Raw genomic sequence first — 17,876 nt, 5'->3', positions numbered from 1 at the left:
TAATTACGACACATATTTGTGCAGGGATAACACTCTGGGAGCTGTACTGAACCCAGACAATAAACATAAAAGTGTTAGTCAGCATGAACATGATGCATTTACACCCAAGCTGCAGGCGCTGATGTGCTAGTGGCTAATCAGCAGGCGCAGGTACTGAGCCGACACAGCCGTCATTTAGGGTAAGGAAGCTCCGGACCTTCATTTGCAGCAATTAACAAAGAATATCTAATGCAATCCTTAATTATACTCTCTTGTCATTCACGCACACGTTGCGCTAACTAGTATTCGGGTCTCCCACAACTGTAGACTCACATTAGATTTCTTACACAAAGTTAAACAGTGATGTCACTAACACTGCGACCAACCCCCTTAGCGAGCTCACACTGAAACAATAGCCCCTATTCTGATTAACAGTTAACTAGAAGCACTTTAGCAATAACTGAGTACTATAACTGGTGACTTTGGGACCTTTTCTACAGCCGCCCCTAAATGGATGCAATACATTTACTCATCAATAAAGGCAACAAAGTCTATGGTTGGGAGGACGTGGTAGGAGTGGAATTGTCCCCTTCTTCCCCAGATGGAAGAGCAGGGAGGACAACCAGTCTGGAAACCGGCCGAGTGTAAACTCTTCCCATCACCTGCACATCCGCGGATCGGATGTGGCCATCAGGGCTAGGGTGAGTCTTGAGCACCCTTCCAACAGGCCATGAAGCTCTCGGGAATTGTGGATCAGCAATCATTACTACACAGTGTTGGGCAATGTTTGCAGGTGAAGCCTGCCATTTCTGGCAAACTTGAAGACTTGGCACATAGAGCCGGATGAAACGGGTCCAATAATGGTCAGCCAGAACCTGGGTGTGCTTCCATCTGCGGTGGCTGATAAGCTCCTCCTCCGGATAGACAACTTAAGGGAGTGACCCATCAGGCCGCCCCATCAGAAGTACATTTGGGGTCACTGGATTTGGGTCACTTGCATCTGAAGACACATAACCAAGGGGCTTGCTGTTGAGAATTCCTTCCACCTCAATGAGCACTTCCTCTGGGACAGGTTGGACTCCTACCATGGCATAGAGTGCAGTCTTGACAGAACGGATTTCCCTTTCCCAAACCCCTCCAAAATGCGGTGCTGCTGGGGGGTTGAAGTGGAAGGCGATCTTCTGTGGTGCAAAGAGCTTCTGTAACGCTGGGGATATCTTGGTAAAGGACTCTTGGAGTTCCCTTTCTCCCCCCTTGAAGTTAGTCCCTTGATCAGAGAACAACTCAGCAGGTGTTCCTCAGTGGGCGATAAACCAACGAAGGGCCATTAGAAAGGCATCGATATCAATGGTGGTCAGGAGATCCAGATGCACGGCCCTGGTGGTGAGGCACTTGAAGAGGATTCCCCATCTCTTCTCCTGTCGCCGGCCCACTTTAACATTAAAAGGCCCAAAGCAGTCCATCCCCGTGGAATAAAAAACTGGCTTGAATAGGTGCAAGCGAGCTGCTAGATCATCTGCCATCTTTGGTACAACCGGTTTAGCTTTCCATCACCGGCAATCTACACAGCTGTACTGGTATCGCCGAACAGCCTCACGCCCTCACAGAATCCAGAAAGAACGCCGAAGTTCAGCAAACACCCGCTCTGGGCCTGGGTGGTGAAGTCGACTGTCAAAGTCTTGAATCAGAAGCTTGGTCGTTGGATGGTATGGGTCTAGGATGACTGGATGAAGAGTGGTCGCCTCTAGTTATTCTGATCGACAGAGTCGTCCTCCAACAAGGATGAGTTCTCCCTTCTCGTCCAATTCAGGGGACAGATTGAGAAGTCGGCTGCTCCTAGGGACTGGTTTCCCTGCCTTCAGTAAGCTGTGCTCCTGTGCGAAGCTATCCTTCTGAGCTCTCTGAAGGATCAATCGCTCAGCTTGGTGATAGTCTTCAGCGGTAGGATGTCCATCAGAGTTGGCCGCCCCATGCAACGACCCTCCAGCAGCTCCCTCCAGGAGTTGCACTGTCTCAGCTCTGAAGCAGCTTGACTTGAAACAACTGCAGTGACCCCACAGAATATTGACTTGTGCAGTTCTGATGCATCTTGTGCATGATTCGGTGAAGGGTCCTCTGGCCACGTGTATGGACTTTGCAAGAGAAAGGAGGGCCCCTGACTCCATCTGTTAGGCTGAACAAGCTCCCTCAGCCCTTTCCCACGGGTAATGTCATCAGCTGGGTTGTTCGCCGAATCAACATATCTCCAAACATGTCCGCTGGTCAGCTCCTGAATCTCTGCCACACAAATACCAACAAAGATCTTGAATCGGCAGGATTCAGACTTCAGCCAGGTCAGCACTGTTGTCGAGTCAGACCACAGGATCAGCCGGTCGATATTGATGATAAGTTCCCTTTTTAGAACCTGAGCAAGTTGTGCCCCAGTAAGGGCAGCACTGAGTTCTAATCTGGGCATCGAATGGGACCGTTTGGGAGAGACTCTAGAACGAGCCATCACAAAGGACAGATGCACTCCACCATCTTTATCGATGGACCTAAGGTACGCCACTGATCCATAGGCTTCTTCCGAAGCATCACAAAATATGTGTATCTCTCTCTGAAGACCACAGAGGTTCACCTCTTCAGGCAAGTAGGGTCGAGGCAGTGTAACTTGTGGCAGGACTTGCAGCTCCTCCTCCCATGCTTTCCACTGCTGCAGGAGCCCCTGCAGAAGGAGAGGGTCATCCCAGCCATGGTGCTTGTCCCAGAGGTGTCGGACCAAAATCTTAGCCCGTGTTGTGTAAGGTAAAATAAACCCTAAGGGGTCATACTGACTTGCCAACACCTTGTAGATGTTGCGCATTGTGGGAACACCATACTCCACTGGTCTATGCTTGAAGCCAAGGACGTCTGTTTGGAAAAGCCAGCTTAGCCCTAAAGTTGACTCGGGGGTATCTGTCGCGTGCTGCGATAGCCATAGTTCCACACTAATAGAGCAGCTCTCCTCCGGCAGGTGACTTATGACCTCTGGTTCGTTACTGGCCCATTGACGTAGCTCAAACCCACCAGATTTTAAGAGGGTCCGCAACTTGTCAACCAGGTGCCTGGCCTCGGCGATGGTAGGGACACTTTGGAGGCAGTTATCCACATAGAAATACCTCTCCACTGACCTCCTCACATCTTCATCTGGTTGGCTGTTGCTATTGACATGACACTGTAAGGCAAATGTGGCACAGCAGGGACTGCATGTTGTTCCAAATGGTAGTACTTGCCACTCGTAGACTCCCGGAGGTTCTCTTGCATTAACATCATGCCAGAGAAATCTGAGAAGGGAACAATCATCCGGGAGGAGGCGAACCTGATGGAACATGCCCTTAATGTCTCCACTTATGGCTACTGCATGCTCTCTGAAACGCAGCAGTATTCCCAGAAGCGATGCTCCCAATGTTGGCCCAGGCAATAAGTAGGCATTGAGGCTCTGTCCTCGGTACTGGTGAGAGCAGTTGAAGACTATCCGGTTCTTGCCATTATGGCTCACCATATGGTGCGGGATGTACCATGCCTGATGACCTTCCTCGAGGGGTACTTCGGGGCTACACCTACTGACAAAGCCTGCCTTGATTAGTTTCTCCATTTCCACTTTGTAGGCTGCAGCCTGCACAGGGTCCCTTGCCAGTCGTCGCTCTACACTTCGCAGGTTGGGCATAACAGCTTCTTTGGTAGCCTGGAGGAGTGGCATGTCCCTCTGGCGGAGTAATGGGGTGGCGTAACGGAGTATGCCCTCAATCTCTGCTCTGGTAGTCTTAGTTTCGAGGATATTGATAGCCTCCCGATCTTGCTTTGAGCGAGTGACCAGCTTTTCACTCCTGTATGGGACAGTATCAACTTGCCACAGTCTCTCGACGCACTTCAATAGCTCGCTCGTCTGAGGTACCAATGCTGTAAATAGGCACTGCTGAGGTTGAGCAAGGTGTCGGACTACACTAGCTGGGCCCTGCAGTGTCCAGCCCAGTCTCGTACATAGGGCAGCAGGACCTCCTGGGGGTCCCAACCTGACGGGTTCAATAGGAGTGATAAGGTGGGGATGATCACTCCCAATGAGAAGCAAAGGCTTTACGCCAAGAAGCGTTGGGATAGGAAGGCCATTCAGGTGCTTCTACTTCTGCCTGAGCTGTTTCATGGGGTATGTGTGGCTAGCCAGCCCAATGAGTGCTGCGGTGAACGCACCGGTAATCCTGAATTTGGTCCTTGGCTTCGCAGGGGAGGAAATGGAGAATGACACTGATGCCCCACGGATGGTATGTACTTCCTGTCGGATAGTACGTAAAGGTAATTCCTCAGGGGTCCCCTGCAACCCCAACATTTCAGCTGCATCTGGCAGCAGCATTGTCCGTTCCGAACCATCATCCAATATGGCATAGGTGTTGAGGGTCCTGTCACCATAATGAATACGGACCTTGGCAACTTTCAGTAGGACGCGGCTGCTTTCTGTGGGTCGGTCGAGATATAGCACCTCTGTTGCAGCCCTCGTCACCCTTTCTGGAGCAGTTGTTGGTTCTCTCTGTGTCCTCACGTTGACCTCATGCAGCACTTGGAGGTGTTTACCGTTACAGAGACTACATGGCTTTTTCAGGTTGCACTGTGCAGCCTGGTGTGATCGTGCACAACGCCAACACCTCTTGTTGCTCTTTATCCACTCAGTTAACTGATCCTTACTCAGCCTGGATACGGCAGCACACTGACTGAGATAATGCTCCTCGTTGTTGCAGAATGGACAGTAAGGCCTACTCTTGTTTCCCTTAAGGGGGCTGCCTGTGGCTTGAATCTCTGTCTTCATGCCAACCTCCTTCCCACCATGAAGAACGGTGGTGGGTCGGTTACTCTGCCGACGATCAGCCCTTAGTGACGGCCTCTCCCTAGTCCCTCTCGCTGCTAACTGGCCTTCAGAGTCCTGACACCAGGACTCATACTTCAGCCACTCTGACAGGTCGGATAAAGTGTGAGTTTGAGTGCCTCGATAAAACGGCGAAATTCTGCTCGCGATTCAGGTGGCAACTTACTCAGCAGGCGGGCCACATGTGAGCCACACTGCAACTCCGCTTCTCCATCAGAGCCCAAAGTCCTCAACATGCCCACCAGTGACTGCACCTGGAGAGCGAACTTTTCGAATGCAGAGATATCTCCTCGCCTGATGTCTGGTGAGTCCAACACAGCAGCAATACGTCTCAATGCTATGTGATGGGGTTGACCGAACTTTTCATTTAAGGCAAGATTGAACCAAGGGTGTGAGTAAGGGCCAATGGTAGGGGCTGATGATTGAACTTGTGCTGGGTTCCCAAATGTCTGTGTTGTAAAAAATTGGGACAGCTTCCTCCTTGACATATGAAAGCTTATCTTTTCCCTGATAACTGGGGTGCGGTGGTGGCGGTAAGTCAGCAAGTAACAGCCCTTCAGTCACTGGATCTGGCCATGGTGGTGGTGCAGGCCAGTCCTCCTCTTCCCCGCCACCAAATGCAGCTGATATCGGTGGCTGCACGGACTCCATTTTGCTTATATGGGAAGAAGAGGGGCACTGTAATTTCTGAACTGCATACACTAGCTGTCTCATGTCTGCTTGTAGTGCCCTGAGTTCGGCTAAATCTGATGACATGCTTCGCTGGGTCTGCTGAAGGAGTACTCTCTCTAGATGGATGTTCTCCAGTTCTCTCCTGGTATCCTCATGTGGGGCTTTGGGCTGTAGTACTGGATGTAGAGGAGTAGAGTGTTCATGCATCTGCCCCCTAGAACCACTTTCTGGTGGCAGCAGGGGGTCTAACCGTTGTTCCTGGATATGCTGTACACCCTCTCCACTAAAACACCAGTCCACATCTTGAGGATTAATATCCTGGCTCCGTAAGTGGTTTAATAGAAGAGAGTCATAAGCAGTGGTGAGGGGGGTCATCCTGACCCTGCCCTCCTGGTGAAAAGATGCAACATCCTCTTTATTTCTCTGATTGATGTTACCCAGCTGATCCACATGGTAATCTGCATAGTGTGCTGGGGGCCGAATTTGTCGTCTGGGGCGTGCACCACGAGCCTCATACTCTGAATATGGATCCATTTCAGTATAAATCCAATTATCCGGCTCGAAGGACCAACAATGTAATGGAGAGACTGTAAGGTGCTAGTCTAGGTTTAATCTTCAAGTTCATACTAGGTGCCGGCCAGAGCACTTCTTAAGGCCATTCAGAGTATGGGACAGAAAAGGGGCTGGAGACTTATCCAATAATTTCTTCTTCTCTTTATTTCCACGAAACATATGAGGCGAGGATATTTGAATGTGTATGTGTGGTTTCCTATAAAACAACAAACACAACTTAGTTTATAATAATAACATATCCAGAAATTAGCTTAACCAATTACTGTCAACAGACTGGTATAAACAGCATAAAACAACTAAAGTTGGTAAATTAAAGATTACAATATCCCTCCTCCTCATTACATCATAAACAGAGCATTAAACTATACATAGACAGATATCTCAAATGTGTCAAGCCACTGTCAATGTTAATGTTGCACTTCCTGTAGCGGAAACGGCATGGCGCTCTTATTGTGAAATGCCATGCAAGCTATTTCCAGTTAGTGTTAACAGTAGCTTTGCATAACGGCCGATAAAAGTTCAGCTTAAACTAATTACGACACATATTTGTGCAGGGATAACACTCTGGGAGCTGTACTGAACCCAGACAATGAACATAAAAGTGTTAGTCAGCATGAACATGATGCATTTACACGCAAGCTGTAGCCTCACATTAGGGCCCTGTCCCAATTCCCACACTACACCCTACGCCCTTCTATGAAGTGTTTACTTTGTACAAGTGCATGTAAGGGTTGAAGTGCTCAGGTGACAAGCATGCAAAATTGGAGAATTGGGACAGTAGAGGTTACGTCATCAACTTGCACCTCTGCACCGTTACTGCAACATCAAAAAGGGTGGGAACCAGCGCTGTTTTCACAGTCTTGCTGATAAAAAAACTATTTAAAACTGCAACAAGCAATTGTTTTGAGGAGAAGAAAGTGCAAGAAGGGACGGAGGTTTATACACCAGACTCTCGCCGCGTCAGTGTTTGTTTGAAAGGTAACTTCAGTGTTCTGGCCTAATGACTGCCCAGACTCACCCTGAACCCAGTGGTATCTTACAATGTTGAGCCTGGTAAACCAGTAAAAAAATATATTTGTCGGCTTGCTGTCTAAAGTTTACGCAGTTCTTATTATTCTGATATGATGGCTGGTTACATTGACGGTTGTGATTGGTTTTTGCTCAGAACGTCATCTGCAGCAGTGAATTGTGGGTAATATACTTCGGCGAAGTCCGCTTCGATGTGGGCTTCGCTGAAGGGCGGATGTGGGGCACAAATGGGGTTGGGCCAAGGACCACTCTGGAGAATTGGGACACACTACGCACTCGAACCCATCAATGGGAACGCGCAATTCAGGGACACAAGGGTGGAAGTGCGAGTATTGGGACAGGGCCTAGATTTCTTACACAAAGTTAAAGAGTGATGTCACTAACACTGCGACCAACTCCCTGAGCGAGCTCACACTGAAACGATAGCCCTTATTCTTATTACCAGTTAACTAGAAGCACTTTAGCAATAACTGAGTACTATAACTGGTGACTTTGGGGCCTTTTCTACATAAGGTGATCTTTTTTCTGGAATTTCCCGAGTCGTGTTAATATCAGAGATGCCATCATCACCTCAGTCCTGAGCTGTCTGCTGGCCTCTTCTTTGACCTGCGCCCCCGCCTCAGTCATCAGCCTTGTGCTGTAAGCTACAGCTTTCACTTCCCCAATTCCTGAACATCTGCTCTTTTCCTGTCTCACTCAACATTACACTTCCTCTTAAACAGAGGCTTTAATTCTTACATCGATGCTGCTCAAACTTTTAGTTACAGTGTTTACTTCATTTACAGTTTAAAACCATTACTTAAACTTCATCCTTTTTATTTCATATATAGCTGATTGAGAATTTCTAAACCTTAATGTTTTTTTACTTTAATTATCAGTTCTCAATCATATTTCAATCATATGTGTTTTAACTTGAAAATCAAAGATTACTCGTTTCATTTAATACTTGTTTAACTTGATGATCAAAGATTACTAATTTCATTTAATACTTGTAGAAAATGGAAAATCATCATACATTATTCCTTTGGTTACACTTCTTGGTTATACTTCTTCAAAAGATAAGACAGTTAATATGTGACGGTACACAGGCCTCTCCAGTGTCTCAGTTCTAGAATATGAGAATATGCTCGTTTCACTCTCTACTGCTTCAACTGTGTATTTTAATAATTACAGCATGGATTACACAAAAGGATATTTATTGTAGTTTTTATGGATTTTACTGTGAGCAGTTAATGAATATTGCATGGATTACATGGAAAGATCTCACCTTATTTTGACAACAGAGACATCCTGGATGTAAACCTGCTCCAGAGCACTCGTGACCTCAGACTGGGGGCAGTTAATTTTTTCAACAACCCAAAGCACACAGCAAGAATAGCAAGATCGCAACGGAGTTGCTTCAGAACCACTCTGTGAATGTCCTAGAATGACCAAGCCAGAGTCTAGGTTTGAATTTGATTGAACATCTCTAGAGAGATCTGGAAATGGCTGTGCCCAGATGTCTCCCATCCAACCTGATGGAGTTTGAGATGTATTGCAAAGAAGAATGGGCAAGGCTGCCTAAAAATAGGTGTGCTAAGCTTGTGGCATCATATTCTAAAAGACCTTTAATTGCTGCTAAAGGTAGATAAACAAAGTATTAAGCAAAGGCTGTGAATACTTACGTAAATGTGATTTCTTAGTTTTCTATTTTTAATAAAAATGCAAAATCTCAAACAAACTTCTTTAACATTCTCATAATTGGGTATTGTGTGAAGAATTTTGAGGAAAGAGATTAACATTTGGAAAAAGGCTGTAACATAACTAAATGTGTAATAAGTGCAGCGCTGTGAATACTTTCTTAATCCACTGTAAAAGTTGAAAAAGCAGTAGAACTGACAATGCAATTTATTTAATTTCAATTTATTTGCCTTATAATTTTTAAGAAAGTCATTGTCAATTTTTATCAAATGTATATTTTACTCTGTTTTCATATTTATGACAGTTTCTTAAGTTTAAGCAATGGTAAAATGTATCAAGTCATCAATGAATAAATAAAAATGTATTCTAAAAAACCCTGTTACGAGTCTCAGCCACAGAATTGCTCCATGTCTCTCCTTTAAACTCTGTTTCTCCCTGTCTGTTAACACTAGGACTCCCAGAATTCTAACACTACTAGAACTCCCAGGCCCATCAATTTGACGGCGAGCATTCTGGATGCCAGGGTGGTGATGACGTCATTGCATTACGTGCGGTCAGAATGCTACAGGTTATCTTGCACGCTATAAAATTATAGCTTTGACAAGAATTAATAATAGTATTTGATCAAACCCTATTATGTTTTATTATTATTTATAAATATTACTGAAAAATAATACAGAATAGCGGGTACATTTTTAAAAAAAAGCTTTACTAATATGACCAAAACCTGGACAGCTCCATGTTACACCACCTTTTCACTCCGCGGACATAAACTAGTGCTAAAAATGCCTTCAGCTCATCCACACTCATGTCCGAGGAGGAATCATCTCCTAAAACTCTACAGGCCTCAGCCATTCTGCAGCCCTGAACATGGATGAGCATTTCGGCATCCACCAAGCAGAAGAACGCAGTCTGGGCATCTTGGATCTGACGCTCTGTCAATGCGTTCTGGTTCTGACGGCTCCCTCTACTTTCTTCCTCCCCTACCACTGTCCAAACAGTGCCATCCTTTCCTATCTGCTCCTCTTTCCCAAGTGTGTGCTCGTCATGTGATGAAAACCCTGTAAACGCAGAATAGATTGTTGTTACTGCTATAGCCTAAAATGATAAAATCGTTACATAGGCTAGTCTTTTACTACCTTGAAATAATGCACCACAACCTCCTGCTAATGGGACAACTTGTGTTTTTTAGCCGGGCGAGGCTCACTCTCTGACCCGCTGTCACTGGAACTGAATGCTGACCAAGAGCCGTCAGAATCCCTCTTGACCCCAGAATCATGTAATTTTTGAAGCATTTCCAATGCCTCTTGAGCAGAAAATACCCTTCTGGAAGCCATTTGTAGGATGCCAACAATCTCCTTCTCTGACTGCGCTCTAGAATGGCGGTTGCTAGGCAACGCTCGCACATATACTCAGCCGCGGGAAAAAACAAATCTATGTAAATAATAGGGCCGTCAAAATAGCGGCTGTGGTAGTTAGAGGTAGAAATACTCAGATATTTTATTTACTTTGTTATTTTTTTTAAATAGAGACATAGGAATACACAAGACAGGTTTAGAAAAAGTCAGGATGCCAGGAAGATAAGAGTTTTAATAAACCAGAGTTATGGTATGTTAAACTTTCAAAACCGTCAAATTGACGGCCCTGGGAGTTCTAGTGTTAAGTCATGTCAGTAAAAGCAAAGATAAACACTACCCATGTTGTTTTATTTACCTCCAAGTGTTGCGGAAAGCAGGAAGTGGGTTCCGTATTTTCTGATGATGTTGTCAGTGATGGTGCTAAGACTGGGCCTCCTGCCCAGCTGCCTAATGGTCTGGAGGAACTCTGGATCCAGCGGCAATGAAAAGCCATTGTTTTCTTGCCTCTCCAAGGCCAAGCTGTTCACCTTCCAGCGGCCAAATTCTCTGCAATATCACACAAATGCATGCTCTGTGTTAGTGAAGGACTGTAGGACACACAACACAAATGCCATGAATGGTGCATGGAGGCTCATTTGAGAAAGATTACAAGAAATAGGCAAATGTTGCATAGAGGTTTGCACAATATAGTGCAGTTCTTTAGTAAAACCATGGCCAAAAACTAAGCTGCTTTCAAACAATTTTCGTAAAAGATCATGCAAAAATCTGAAGAGTATTGTGTGCCTATTTGAAAAGGAGTCAGGTTTATTGTTTTCCTTCTGAAGTGAGCAGGTAAAAGCTGATTACATTGAAACTCCATCTAGCCAGGCATAAAATATGATGACTTCTAAGTGAATCTCATGTGCCACCGCTTTATGGGAACAATCTTATGCAGTTTCAAGCTGCAACACAGGGAATTGGTTTGCCCCATGGTGGAAAGAAAAGGTTGTGTTTTGAACCAATTTTAAATAATAGCTCTATTTTTTTTCATCTTGAGCCAACTTTTGAGGCACTGTGGTCAGAAAGGCCTGCAATCATGGATGGTGTCATGCTGCTTTTAGGGGCATCTTTTGGATTGAGTTGGCTTCATATGTGGTCTATTGATATTCAACCTGGCATTGGAGAATGCCAGCTGCCTTTATCATCCCAGTGCACACTGCATACAGCACTTGGACTGCTTGATGCGTAGATTAGCGTTATTTAGATACATCTGGTAGCAAACATGGCTCTTTCAGCCTAGCAAGTGAAAGATTCAAGACCTTCGAATTGGTTTTAGGTAGATGATCTGGCTTTTGATTAAAGAGGTACAATAAATGTAAATGTTTTTTTAAGTGTTTTTCTTTTCCAATTTTTGATAGGTGGAATTTTATGGAAATAGAGACATTGTTGTATACCCATACACAAATTAAACCAAACTTGTTCACAACCCTGGCAGATTTAGATTAAAAAAAAAAATATTTCCATTGGACAGACAAGTTTGTTTTTGATAGAATATGAGACAGCTATCTCTCAAAAAATGATAAAACAATGCATAAGGAGTATTTTTATTTATAAATATACATTATTATTTATAAAATGGTATGTTAAAATTTGGAAATGGACTGAATTCTCTAAACCTTTCTTTTTCTCTTCTATTCTTTTGTCCTTCTGTCCCTTTTTCCTTTTTGCCCCAACTCTTTCTCCTACTTGCTTTTTTTTTCTTGTAGTTTCTGTCTCGGTGTACATTGCAATTGAAATAATCCCAAAGCAGTCTCTAATAAAGTTTGTTTTATAAATATCAAGCGTTGTAAATAAAATCTGTTGGGCTTCTTCTTGGCACTCAGACAACAATTCTGAGTGTGACTGCCGGACACGACACGGTAGAAAAAAAAAAAAAGAACGTGAAACTCATACATTATATAGATTCATTAGACATAGAGTGAATGATTTCAAGCCAATAGTACTTGTAATGAGAGGTCACTTTGACTGCTTTAGCAGTGCCAAAAAACCATTGCATGTAAAACTGCTTTTTTCTTTATTAGTTAGATATGAATTGACAAGCAAAAAAAGAAACCTGAACAATGAATACTTTAAATCAAATTACTAGGGTGTAAGATGTAGATTAATGTAAGAATCCTGATCTGTGATTTGTAACATTCACTAAAATTTTCAGTTTTAATATGTGACAATGCTGTCCTTGAAGAACACCAATTATAAAAAATTAATTAAAAATGTTGAGACTTCGAGAGATCCTTATATATTTACTGACAAAACTTTTTTTAATTAATGCATAAACACACTCCAACAACCCATTTAGAGACGCACTTTCCGTGTCCAAAACGGCTCATACAACAGACAGTGTACAGCTGTCCATGTGTTGCATTCAGTTTTATATGCCTTGCACTTGGCGTTTTACTCCATAGTCTTTTTTCTGCATATTACAGTTTGGGACTGTTTTGTGTTGGGCTGAGGACTCCTACAGTGGCTAATTATCTGCAAAGCTCATAACTGAAAATTATATTCTGAAGTAGTGCTAAATCTTATCTTCCCTTCAGTCTTTTGTTCTTCATCATTCTCATTTTGGAATCAGCATCAGTTAAACTGCAGCCTGCAGTTAGCATCCTAGAACAATTTGTTAGAGTCAAATAACTATACTGTATTTCTCTCTCAGGTAAGTTTTGAAAAGCCAAACCAGTAAAATTCATATTACATTTGAATTTATTATAATTGCACATCAATAAATCAATAAACCAGCACAGCAAATATTTATTATTTATATTTGATTAGTCATTATTCCTGTGAGGTGAGTTGACAGCTGTGTGCACAGCATTTGTTACTGTTTCTGTGGGGTCCAAATATCTCCCTCAATTCTAGGTATACATGGCCCTAACTTTGATGTTTTAATTACAATTATATTATGGCTGCACAGTGTCCCAGTTGGTGGCACTGTTACCTTGCAGAAAGAAGGTCCTGGGTTCGACTTCCGGTCGGGGGTCTTTCTGCATGTAGTTTGTATGTTCTCCCCGTGCATGCGTGGGTTTTTTCCGGGTACTCCAGTTTCTTCCCACAGTCCAAAAGCATGACTGTTAGGTTAATTGGTCTCTCTAAATTACGCATAGGTGTGAATGAGTGTGTGCCATATTGGCTTGGAATTACTGTTTTAATCCACTTGTGCACTACCAGTCAAAGGTTTGGACACACCTTTGTCATTCAATGGCTTTTCCTGTTTTTTCTATTTTCATTACTTTCTACAGTTTAGACACATAGTGAAGACTCAAAACTATGAAGCAAAAGTTTGTAGAATTATATAAGAAAAATTGTGAAATAACTCAAAGCATCTTATTTCATTTAGATTGTTCAAAATACCCCCCCATTGCTTTATCTACTGCTATACTACTTACTGCTTACTCCTGGGATTCTCTCAATAAGCTTCATGAGGTAGTCACCTAAAATGGTTTCCAACTGTTTTGAAGGAGTTCCCAGAGGTATCTGTGTCCAAACTTTTGACAGGTAGTGTAGATTGTTTTTTTTTTTTGCTCTTACTTTACTTTTTAAGATGAGATCTGTCATTATGGCAGTCAAACAGAACGCAGATACAAAGTGTTTCTTGAGAAAAAAAAACCTTGGAATCTTTGAATTCTGCTTTGTGTCTTTCTTCTCCAAACTCCACAGAAAAAAACTCAAAGTTACTCATGCAGAACACACGTAATGACATGATTATCCAACAGCAAACATCCAAACAATGCAGCAGAAAAACTTAGCTCTTTCCCCAAATGACATCCCCATGAGTGTGGGACTGCTGCCAATCAATTCCCCACCAATAATAATGCCTACCCCAAAGCACACTACAAACAGGAAACAGCTCATTAAAGCCTCTTTCATGTTGGTGTTTCTCTTTAACAAGCAGCCATTAGTGTTTGTGTCCATCCACTGAGGCCAGCTAAAGAGAGAAGCAGCGTACAGATAAAGAGGAGAGCTGAGCTGTGATCAGCACACTGTGTCACTATGATGGACATTTATGAATGTCCCAGCTTAATATTGAAAATGGAAGAGTGAAAGTTTATTTCATTGTTCGCAATTTTGAGATACTGAGTGACAGTACATGCACATGCGAATAATTATTTCACACATACAGGTCTGTGAAGCCCCCCCCACACACACACACACCTGAATGTGTGACTGTCAGCCCCCCTCTGACAAAGCCACTGCAGTGTAAGAAGAGTTATAGAGGAGACACCAGAGCTACAGGGGCTATGATCAGAGCAGAGAAGTTGTACCTTTCTTTCTGTTCGTCATAGCACAGCTGTCTCAGATCCATCACTGAGCACAAGCTGCCTGAGGGCTCTTCTCAGTGCCCAACATAACAAATCAGGGAATCAACACTGAATAGCCTGCTGATGCAGTTGAAACACGCATCTGAGCACTACTGTGAAGGCTATGCTCAGTTTAGTATCTAAGTAGGTGAATCCAAAAAGGGCTTTTATTCTTTTTGTATGCAATCTTCCCCTGATGTGTGTTCAACTGACTAACAAAATGAAAAGTGATTGAAAACAAATCCTATGATTGTTGAATATTTAAAAATCAAAACTAGTCTGCCAAGTTAATACAATGAAAAGAACATTGTTTTCAGCGTACTTCAGTGTAATTAATCGTTGTTATTCAAACTGAGATTATTAAAGTTTCTCACTAAATGCCTCAGGTTAAGTCACTAAAATAATTTATTGTCTGATGTATGTAAAGATTTTTAGAATATTGGTAAAATTCCAGACTAAGTAGATTCAAGTGTAATCCTACTATTATACTTCTGTTATTCAAAAGAAGTAATTGAGTAATTGACTAAATTGATTCACACAAACACACACACACACACCATAATAATTTTTTTTTTTAACGAATCCCTATTTTGCTTAGAATAGAGTAGCTTTAGATGTTTATCGGATGATAATTTCTAGGTTTCTCCAATTGTACAGCAGAAAATGTACTGGAAATGGATTTCGAACATCATCTTCTGTCATTATCATCTGTTGTTATATTTGTTTCAGAAGTGGCCAGTGATGTAGCACTGCCTCATGTGCTGGGGCTCAGCCCTCGGAGAGCCTTTTTTCTGCAACAGTGCATCTTTACAAGTGAAGGAATATTTTTATCCTTCGAATTCCATTTAATTAGACTGACAGAAAGCACTGTGAGATGATGTAATCTGTCCTTTCTGTGCTAAAAATGGTAAGCTATGTTGTCACTTCTCCTTTCTTCAAGGATATTTGACAAGTGTAAAAGCAAAAGGCAAAGCTAAAAGAGCTTGACTTGTCTTCGCAGGTGTTCTGACTATTCGAATTCATGCACTCTTTCCAACAGAGAGCTGATTATCATCAGTGCTTTCTGTCATTGCTCATTTCTTCGCTGTTTTACACAGATGGTGTGTAATACATTTGCGGTTATTAGGTCTAGATCATTGCTCTTGAAAGAAATTGGAAGAAATTATGTGATTTAATGTCTGACTCAGAAAGAAGGAAATAACAGAGAAGAAACTGTAGATAACAACACACACATTGTGTAAAAAAACTTTAGATTAACTACACCTTTTTTCCAGGTAATTCAGGAATACAAAACATTCATCCGTCTGTCAGCCCCTCTTTCTCCACCTGGTCCAGTTAGGGAACCCAGACATCTCCCAGCTGAGTATAGGGGAGCACAAGGTGTCTCCAAACAAGAAATGGCTCCTTTCAATGTGGAGGAGTAGGACCTCTACTCCAAAGCCTCCCCTGGATGATGTAGTTTCCCATCCTTTCTCTAAGAATGAGTCCATCCTCCCTATGGAGGAAGCTCATTTCAGACTCTTGTATCTAGGATCTCATTCTTTCAGTCATGATCCATGTCTCATGACCATAGGTGAGGGTGGTAGTTGCAACATTAAATCGAGAACTTTGCCTTTTGGCTCAGCTTTTTCCAACAACAGACCAGAGCAGTGCCCGCATTACTCCAGATGAAGTCTAAACCTGTATCTCCGACTACATCCTACCAAAACTCAAACAACACACGTAAGATACTTGAACTCCTCTTGAGGCAAAGACCCCCAACTATGAAGAAGTCCAACTTTTCCCGGTTGAAAAGCAGGACCTCAGATTTACAGGAACTGACAATCAATCTGGTTGCTTTGCTGCTACAGTGCCTGCTGGATATTAAGGCATTAGTATGCAGAAGGCAAAGATCAGACTCTGATGTTCCCAACCAGTGTACTCTCTCCATGAGTACACTTTTAGATTCTGTACAACAGCACAAATAGGGGCAGAACTGGAAGAGTCTATCATGCACCAGAAATGAGCCTGACTTAGCGCCAATAATGAGGACACAGCTTTTGTTTTGTTCTCACAGGAACTGTATAGCCCTTAAAGCATCCCCTACAATCCGCACTTATCTTAAAATGCACCAAGGAACACCTCTGTAAGCTTGATCCAGATCCACAGACCACATGTAAGAGAGAGAATCAAATTGCCATGATCTCTTATGCAATTCCCACTGTTCCATGGCCCGAATTAATACCACACTGCTCCTCCTGAATTTGAGGTTTGTTGATTGTCAGGAGCCTCCCTTACAACAATTGAGAGTAGATTTTCCAAGGGAGACTGAAAAGTGTGATCACTAGTTGGAAATAGAGCTGCACAATATATTGCAAATATAGCATCATCGCAATATTAGTGAATGGAGTATTCATATCATGAAGGACTGTCTGGAATGCAATAATAGTTGGCTAATATATTCCAAGTGTTATGAACCTGTTATGAAAAAATATTGTTCAAATTAGGCTAAAGCTGATTTATGGGTTGTGCAAGCCTTATTTTTTCATAACTGCTGGAAATTTCAAATTTTATGATTTAAAGTCCTTTTCATGTAATACCAGAGAAAGTGTCTCAGCGAATATTGTTTTCTCTAGTTGTTGAGTGTGGCAGTTCCCCTCCCCAATCTATTGCTGCACACTACTGGCTGAGCTTTGTTAACAGTTGGAACTGTAAGATTTTTACCTAAACATTATCAGATTGTGAGAATCAATGCCTAGTCCAAACAAAACAATGAGGAACATTCTACTAACCCTGGAAAACTACTGACCGTGTAGATCAGTGCATGACACAAAATTATAATTTTTTTTTTTTTATCTTTAGTTCAATAACTAAATTACTAATAGATAAAAATCCTTAAAAACAGCATACTGTGTAATGAAACAGGTTTCTAATGAATAAAACAAAACTAGATAAGTGTACTTGTATTTATTAGCTGCACACTGCATACAACAGAAACCCACTTTGCAAAACAGTTGGTTAGTATGAACTGAAAATTATTTCAACGACATCCTCAAAGATGTCCTTCATGCTACATTTAATAATAAAAAAACTTACCGTATTTTCCGCACTATAAGGCGCACTTAAAAACCATTAATTTTCTCAAAAAATGACAGTGCGCCTTGTAATCCGGAGCGCCTTATATATGGATCAATTGGTTAATTGGTTGATCCATACTGGTTGTACATGGCGCTCTGTCAAAATGTACAACCAGTATGGATCAACCAATTAACCAATTGATCCATACTGGTTGTACACGGCGCTCTGTCAAAATGTTTCAGTACGACTGGTAAACTACAAAGCCGCACCGCTTGCAGCATTACGGCTACCGTAGTCAGGGGTGTCGCCGAAGTAATAGCGGTA

The 17,876-nt window shown here is 42.7% G+C and overlaps 1 protein-coding gene across 1 annotated transcript in view; it reads right to left on the bottom strand.

Annotated features, from left to right (window-relative positions):
• The window catches only part of brinp3a.1 (bone morphogenetic protein/retinoic acid inducible neural-specific 3a, tandem duplicate 1), a 113,268-nt gene that overhangs the window by 60,947 nt on the left and 34,445 nt on the right, over window positions 1–17,876 (bottom strand). The window contains exon 3 of the mRNA XM_047375760.1: window positions 10,520–10,710. Within this exon, the coding sequence (XP_047231716.1) occupies window positions 10,520–10,710 (191 nt within the window). The remainder of the gene's footprint in view (window positions 1–10,519; window positions 10,711–17,876) is intronic.

Source organism: Girardinichthys multiradiatus, chromosome 9, assembly GCF_021462225.1.
Source record: "Girardinichthys multiradiatus isolate DD_20200921_A chromosome 9, DD_fGirMul_XY1, whole genome shotgun sequence".
In the NCBI taxonomy this organism is placed as follows: Eukaryota; Metazoa; Chordata; class Actinopteri; order Cyprinodontiformes; family Goodeidae; genus Girardinichthys; species Girardinichthys multiradiatus.
Note: the sequence above shows the minus strand (reverse complement) of the source record. Positions and strands in the feature narration are given on the sequence as shown.